This window comes from Amborella trichopoda, chromosome 4 (assembly GCF_054954075.1).
Source record: "Amborella trichopoda isolate Santa Cruz 75 chromosome 4, AtrichopodaSantaCruz75HAP2 v2.0, whole genome shotgun sequence".
In the NCBI taxonomy this organism is placed as follows: domain Eukaryota; kingdom Viridiplantae; phylum Streptophyta; class Magnoliopsida; order Amborellales; family Amborellaceae; genus Amborella; species Amborella trichopoda.
The window spans coordinates 9,187,385-9,195,789 of record NC_142339.1 but is presented as its reverse complement, the minus strand read 5'-3'; the positions used below and the strand labels follow the sequence as shown (position 1 = coordinate 9,195,789).

Sequence of the window (8,405 nt, the reverse complement as noted above, 5' to 3'; positions counted from 1 at the left end):
TGAAATTAACGGCTCAAATGTTTTATTTATAAAATTATTATTTTTAATAAATTTATTTATTTTTACATATTATCTGAAAAATATATTTTAAGAGGGGAATCATAGAAACCATGTCCTTCAGGAAACCTGAACTCTCTCCCCAAAAACTAACTTTTACACATTCTTCCCAAGATACTGAGATGGAGACCCAAATGCCATTATTTTCTGTAAGCTCATTAAGAAACCCTTCCTAATGACCTTCATAGATTATGGAGGTCTCTTTATCATTGATCTTCCTTCTATGATAATCAGGTTATTTTGTATTTTACAGAGGAAGTGACAAAATTGCTAAGAAGCCACAGCACTCACCAGAACATATCTTTACGGTCCGGCCACTGTTATGGCAGAAGAATGAGATTCATATATCAAAAATGTCATTATTTTTTCCCAACCCACTTTGAATGATTAGCCTGTTACCTTCTTCTTTAGCCGTTTTTCTGCCTGAAGGGCTGCCTTGTTTTGGGGTTCTAATACTAGAGCATGCCTGAAATCTGCAAGAACAAGAGATATTACCATGCTTACTGATGAATTTAGATCTATATATGCGCAACCAAACAAGAACAGAATAGTGAATGAAAATACCAAGAAAGCCCTTTCATAAAAGCTGCAACTCAGTTCATGAGTATTCAGGTCACAGAAACAAAAAATACGGAAATACTGAAAAAGTCAGTGAAGTTTGTAGCAAAATCAGCAAGAATGGCTGTTGGCCTCTTGCTCAGTTGCTCCATACACCATGCAAGCCCACAGGAAAAGGGAAGGACCTTCCAATAATGAGGCATCCTGATAACAAGATATTATAAACTAGGTGATGTGAACAAGGTAACTTGTGGGAAATGAGGTGGCAAGCCATTGAAGATCTTTAGAAACCCTTTTCTCAAAAGACGGTAATGATTATACTAGTGTGTACACGAACATGCGAGCTGTGTGTGTATGTGTGTGTGTGAAGAGAGAGGGATCAGTCCTATAAGATCTGAAAATGGTAGGCCATCAGTCCTAGTGCTTCCACATCTAGATAGATAAACTTTCTTATAAGATTTGGAACAGTATGCTATTGAATCCCACTGCTTCCGCATCTAGAGTATCAATATTTGTGAACAATGAACCAATGGTACCAAACCATGTGCTAGAAAAATGAAAAACAGACACCCATATATTTTCTTGGGAAATTCATGGAGAAGTGTCATTTTATTTTCAGAATTTAGAAATAGTCCCACGTTTCATATTTTATATTTAAATCTCATTTTTTTTACACCTGAGAGCATAATGAATTTTAATTTTATTGTATTCTTCCATAAATCAAATTAATCTCAAATTTGGGACATGCATACTTCTTATAATCATGCACCTATAAAACATTTATAAAAAAAAAAATACTTTGAATAAATAAAATTGCCAAAAGTACCCCTGAATGTAGGGTATTTTGGTTATTTTATTATTGATTTATTTTTTAAACTTTTTTAGGTGTGTGATGGTGAGAAGTATGGATGTCTCAAATTTAAGCTCAATCCAATATACAGAAAATAAATTAAATTAAAATACACCATACGCTCAAAAAAGTGGAACTTAGTGTGAATTATGAAATACAAGGTACTATTTCTAAATTCAAAAAAATGGATTTATTTGTAAATTTCCCTATTTTTTATTGTGTTAATGTTAGACAAGAATCACAAGGAAATTTCTTCCCACTCTAGCAGACATATACAATACAAACATCATAATCCTATGCGAGTACAACAGGAAGACACCAACTTTAAAATATCTCTATCATTATAATTTTCAGGATATCATTAGTTGTGAGGACATCAGGGTGGAACACGTCATTCAAAAATTAAGAGTATCATTCTCACCAGTTGAATCCTCTATTAACAAAAACAATTTCAATTATCACATAATACTAGATAACCCTCCAAGCTATAACCACATAATCATTCACAATTTTACCTTGAGCTGCTTCCTTATAGGACAAAAGATTTTCCCTTGCAGTTCCTCGCCTTAAATAAGCTTTCACATTCTACACATGGAAATAATATATTATTAATAGGACACAATTAGTCATGCTTATTATGCATAAAAAATGCATCAAAAAATGTTTCTTATTAATTATCTCCGCATGTTAATCTCTGTACTATACATACAGTTCTTTAAACCTTTGGATAATTAAAGAGGGTGTACATTTTGATGCACAAAGTGCAAAACATGTTGGTTTAAGAAAGTATGGATTTGAAAAACAGGATGTCAGTCATAAGGATAAACCAACTAGTCCTTAAAAAACTTGCGTACAATTAAAATAGGATACTTAAACACCGTAACTTCCATTAGACCAATAGAAAAATTGTTCAATGAGGCCATAAGTTTAAAGTGAATCAAGTTTGTAAGCTCTTGCTCAAAAAGGGACATGTATGTGGGAAGCACAATACATGTATCTTCCTTATCTTTTGTATCAAATGTTTCAAAGGGTACTGTCTTGTTTCCCAATGCTCATTATATATATACACATTTATGTAAGTGTGTATCTGTATGTGGGTGTCGCCAGCAGAGGCAACTGTTAAACCAAAAACCACCTCTTTGAAAGAACTCATCATTGATTCATATACAAGCTTAGGCACCTAGCGATGGAAGACAATCCAAAACCTAAAATCCAACCATTTAAAATATACATGAAACCTTGAAACCCAAGTACAAGTAGATTCATGTTCAAGGTTCAATGATCCCGTGATCCCTCGATTCCATTGCCAAGATCGGTTCAAATGAATTTCCTCCTTGAATGGCCGAAAGGGTATCAATGAAAATGAACATATATGAGAAAGATGGATGATAAGTTTGGAAGGATAAGAAGGAATGATGCCCGAGATAAATCCAAACTATCATATGATGTAAAGCCTTCATTATTCCTTTCTTTCCCACGAAGAAGGGTTTCAATGAGTCTGATGCATAAATCGGGCTTGTAACAGCTCATCCATATAGAAGTTGAATCAATAAGGTTCTATATACAAAAATTCGGTGTCACCATCTTTTTGATACATGTCCGCTTTCCCTGGTTAGTCAACTTCTTTATTACTTAAATCAAGAAACAAGGGATATAATCAATTGCACAGAAAAAAAAAAGAGAAAAAAAAAAAGCAAAGGCAAAAGTCAACAAGAAAGCATGTGAAATACTTTTAATATGCAAGAACATCAATGAGTTGAAATTTTCATAAGAAGTTTCTAAGAACATCAATAACTTGGGTTGGACAAGGTCTAGATCACCACAAGAGCAAACAACAGCGAATAATAAAGCAAAGTCATTCATCAGAAAAACGAAAATATAAATTTGAATATGCTCTTAAAATGTCACCTTTTTATCAAGTAGAATTGCCTGATTACAATCAGCTTCGGCTTGTTGAAAACTGCAGGATCAAACACAGTCAGCAAAGCTACCAGACATGCATGCAAAAGAAAAAACCTACTTATGAACAATGTCACTCTGACACTCAATTCCTGCTGCCATGTCACTTGTTGACATGTATAAACATTTGGATACAGTCTCAACACTTTCAGAAATGGGGCACATTAAAAAAATAGTAGAGCACAAGCTGGGGTTTCAACCTAAGACATCTTGTGTCATGTTATGCTGGTTACCAAATGCCAATTCTATATAAAACATAATATATTTACCTTAAAATCTATTATTTTATTGTAAAATAATAATCACAGGGATATGTCTTTCTGTGTCTCAACATGCATCCAAATCATATACATATGTGCATGTCTAGGTAACATTAACTTATGAATGAACTTTGGGAGAAACATGAATGCCATACCACCCCAATTCTAAGTAAGCTGCGGCACGGTTGGAGTAAAAAGTTGCACTTTCACCATTTATTTTGATAGCTTCAGTATAAAAATTGACAGCTTTATTCCACTGCTTTCTCTTAAATGCAGCATTACCCTACACAGAGGAGAAACCAATTAAAGGAGAATATAAATTCCAGGACAGAATTGTTATTTGCTTAAAAGACCCTGCAATTCCGATGAATGTGACAATCATAGAAACAGCTCGTAGTTTCTCTTCAAGATCAAACTAAGTCTGGAAGGGTAGCATCTCCAGTCCATTACCAGGTAATTCTAATTCACAATTAATACTGGGCCTACAAATCTAAGTGCAAAAGAACAATAAAAGAATATAATTTAGGAACAAGCACATGCTTCGAATCAAGATAGGAGCTATCTTAAGATCAAAGCAATACAGAAGCATCTTACAAATCTAATATCTGCAGGAACATGTGTATGTATACATATACACACAAACTTGTGTCAAACAAACCTTTTCTTTGAAGAGCTCTGCAGTTTCCATGTCTCCTTCACTATCTGATAAGGGTTGCATATCGGAAATAATACTGGCATGTTTTTGAAGAGAAGAGTACAAATCTAGAAGAGTACCAAGAAGAAATCTGTCCCCTCCATATGAAGCTATAAATGAAAGTGATATTGGACAGCCATCATGTTTTCCTAAAGGGATGGTAGCCTGGGAACAAGAAATGTAAGCATAAGCAGATAGGGCAAAAACTGCATACATTGATTTGAAATACATAATACTGGTCAAAAGAAGTATGAAAACACCAAACATAGATACCTGACAGCAACCAGACATCCCTGCAATACTTAATAATATAAAAGCTCTGTTCTCCAACTCATCACACGAGGTTCTCTTTGACTTGAGCATTAAAGGAGGATCTGGGGTAGTTGGGATCACTAATATTCCATCTTCCTGAGAAAATAGTATGATTTACAAAAGATCATGCAAAAGATAGATGACATACATGTTCAATCTGAGTTATATGAACATCAAACCAAATATAGAAACATACAAATGCATGAGGGCACATAAAAAAACTACCCACAATTGCTTAAAGTCACATCAATGCTGCATAACCATATCTTTGGGTTTAATCTCCAAATACTTGAAGAACCAAATATTAGAAGCTCAAGTGCTTTTAATTGGACAAGAACACAATTGTGGGATTATAACCACAGTAACGATCAACTTGGATGCAATGAGCGAATAAAATAAAAAATAAAAAAAAGGAAGAAGAAAGATTGAGTACTTCATTCTCTAAAGCTAGTATATATTGTACCTAACAATTATATGATTCATTTCGCATTATATAGATATAACAATAGACAATTAAACCAAGTAAAACTAGAGGAAACTTTGAGAAAATCATGGACTTATCCAAATTTTATACCATTCCATTTTTTCTTGTTCTGCAGTAACCTGAATGTAAAATGGAATTCAATACCTCTCAAGGATCTAATGCTGCTACAAATCATCTAGCCTCTTATGGATGAACCTATTCTCTAGATTTTTTTTTCCTGTTTAATGAAATTAATTATCAATCAAGAAAAACAAAGCACAAGAGTACAACTCAAAATCTTAATACACAACAAGGAAAATGGCTTAGAACACCTCTACAATTACAAAAAGAATTTCGTGTGCATTCTTCGAGAATGAAAAAATCAAAAGACCAAAAGAAAGAATAACAAATGAAAATGTCCGCCAATATCTGATCAATAAGCATCTGCAAACACAGGGGATGAATGATTTATGCAGGGAGAAAAGGTGGGAAATTGATTCCACCATTTTTCTGAGCCTTAAACAAGTAAGATAAACAATAGTAGAGAAAGAACATGGCTGTAAATCTCGCCAAGATAAGAACTTTCTTCTTTCATAAAATAATATTTATTCTAATAACATATCCCCTCAAACTATGACATCCAACCTTTTATAAGCCTATGAAACCCTAATTTAACTTGAGATCCAAGTGAACATTAATACACTAAAATACCCCTAAAACAATACCAAAATTCCAAAAATACCCATGTAAACAGTAACAAGTGAATACTAACATCTGAACAGTACCATGAATAGTACTTGTGAATAGTAAATAAATAAATAAAAAAAACTTCAAATCCTAAAAACCCTAGAAATAAACCCTAAAATTAAAACTACAATATACATCAGCGAAATTGAATAAACATACACCTAAAGAAGAATTTTGCCCTCCATCAAGGACTTCAAAATAAATCTAAACCAATTATTATAAGCACAAAGGAATACCTTTAAGAGATTACTCATAGCAGCCCGCATTTGTGTTCTAACTGTATAACAAGTCTTTACATTTTCATTTGTGGTGTTTAATGCTGCAAGCACTCGAGCAGAAATATTAGAACTTAAGCTTGGCTTGACACTTTTGAACCAGTCTTCATGATTTGTTTTGAACTCGTATCTGTAAATATAGATAAAACAAAATATTATCAGTGACAAAAAAAGAGCAAAGTAGCCAATCTAAAGGAACAAGTCATATACATGTCATGAGCCATCCAAAATCAAATAAATTTCAAGTGACCATAAAGAAAGGCAAAAATAAGAAATCAAATGCCAAAAGCATGTGACCCAATTTTCAGTTCGAGTCATAATGTTCCATTCTATAACATCAACTATACATACGATGCTCTCTATTGGTATTGAGACAGTGAAAGAATAGTAGATAATGAAAAGTACACCAAGAAGAGCACATTATAAGAAATAAAATTAGACATGAGCAAAAAAAAAAACAAAAGAAGAAGGTAAAATATCCGGAACCAACCACTGCGGCCAAAATTCTAAAGCCTTTATTATTTCAGAAAAGAAATAGCAGCTTCCATATAATATCTTTCTAAAATTAATGTTATAAAACAGCATATATATATAAAATAGAATTTCAATGTATGAAATAATTGCAACAAGGTTCCCTGGCATTAGAAGTCACAGCAGATACCTGTGCAGCAACCTCATAGCACTGGAAAGAGCTTTCAGACTAGAAATTCCTTTTTGCACATCATCTGGTTCTCGAAATTCTTTCAAGCTCGGTACATTTGAGTCAATGTACTTCCCAAGATTTATGTGCTCTGTAACTTGGTCTTATTTTTTATGGAAGAAAAGGGACAACAAGTAATTAAGTCAGAATAATTTTGACACGAAAATATTTATCACAAATGATGTATAGAATATTAACTTATCAGTAAAAAAATAAAGTTGTTGTTAATATCTTAATGACACCACATCAAATTACATCTCTGCAAACTTCTACTTACATCCAGATAACTTTTCAGTTGCCTGACGGACTACGTAAACAGTCTTCTGTTTGGGAACCTTTGAAAGTTGGAAGCAGTCATCAGCAAAGATAAAGCGCCTTGACCTTCTTAAATCTGAGGATGGCGCTTGTAGCAATACATGACCAACATGATGCAAAATAGATGGATCTCGAGCAAACCAACCTGCATATTTGATCAATCTATGTCATGAAAATGTTCAGCAGATACTGCAGATGAGTATGGATAGATTTAGAAAAACTGTGTAGACCCATTAATCATATTAAGGGATTAATCCCATTAATAAACATCTGACTGGGAAATCAAAGTACATAAACTCCCCGGTACAGATAGTACACAAATACCCTGGAATAACAGAAACTACACAAACCCAAAGTTACATGACTACAAACATCTGAACAAACAAATAGCAATAATCAATACAAATACATGACGCCTGCAACAAAAACCTAAAATTAATTTCATATAACGATATTTCCATGCATGAAAAATTGTTTATGCATATATATATGTAAAAATCATAAATAGATACAAGTGTGTATAGTGTCCTTAAAGTAATTGTTTGAGCTGAGCTATTGTCAGCAAAAAAAAAAATTCTAAGAATATAAATTCATAAAAGTAAGGCAAAATATCAATAAATCGGTTGAACAACCTCAAAAATTCAATGAAGTGGTAAAATCAACTAATTTACCACAGAACCTCAGCTATTTTGTTACAAAATCTCCAATAAACGCCTGTTCAGAGTTTGGGACCTTGAACCAGTAAGGGAAATTTTGGTAACATGGCCTCTTAAGTTATTTGAGCGAAATGACTAGATACTCTTCTTGTTTTAGGTTCCCAACCAAGCACATGCTTTTCCTACTAAAAAATCTTCTCCTGGGTTGGGGACTAGGACAAGAAGGGGTATCCACATCCTAAATTACAAAAATGCTCCTCCTTGTTCAATGTTGAGAACAACAATGTTTTAATGAAAACATTTTATCAATGTGAAATCCAGAACAAGTAGGAGTATTTAAGTTATTTGACTCAAGTTACCAAAATGCCTTCATTTGTTTAGGGTCACAAACCCAGAACAAAAGCAATTTGGGTAATTTATAATAAAATTCTTGAGAAGGCATCAAAATGGAAAGGTTTTTAAATATTAACAACTTTGTTGATAATTGTTGATTTAAGAAACTGATTGATTTTTGTAACAGTTTGACCATTTTATTGATATCTTCCCTAGAAATAAAAGC

The 8,405-nt window shown here is 33.2% G+C and overlaps 1 protein-coding gene across 1 annotated transcript in view; it reads right to left on the bottom strand.

Annotated features, from left to right (window-relative positions):
* Positions 1-215: 215 nt before the first annotated feature.
* Positions 216-8,405, bottom strand: part of TOC64-V (translocon at the outer membrane of chloroplasts 64-V) — a 29,976-nt gene continuing 21,786 nt past the window's right edge. The window contains exons 5-13 of the mRNA XM_006853105.4: positions 7,153-7,335; positions 6,837-6,978; positions 6,137-6,305; positions 4,652-4,786; positions 4,343-4,543; positions 3,840-3,967; positions 3,374-3,425; positions 1,981-2,050; positions 216-530 (exon numbers count right to left, since the gene is read on the bottom strand). Of these exons, the coding sequence (XP_006853167.3) occupies positions 445-530; positions 1,981-2,050; positions 3,374-3,425; positions 3,840-3,967; positions 4,343-4,543; positions 4,652-4,786; positions 6,137-6,305; positions 6,837-6,978; positions 7,153-7,335 (1,166 nt within the window). The 3' untranslated portion in view covers positions 216-444. The remainder of the gene's footprint in view (positions 531-1,980; positions 2,051-3,373; positions 3,426-3,839; positions 3,968-4,342; positions 4,544-4,651; positions 4,787-6,136; positions 6,306-6,836; positions 6,979-7,152; positions 7,336-8,405) is intronic.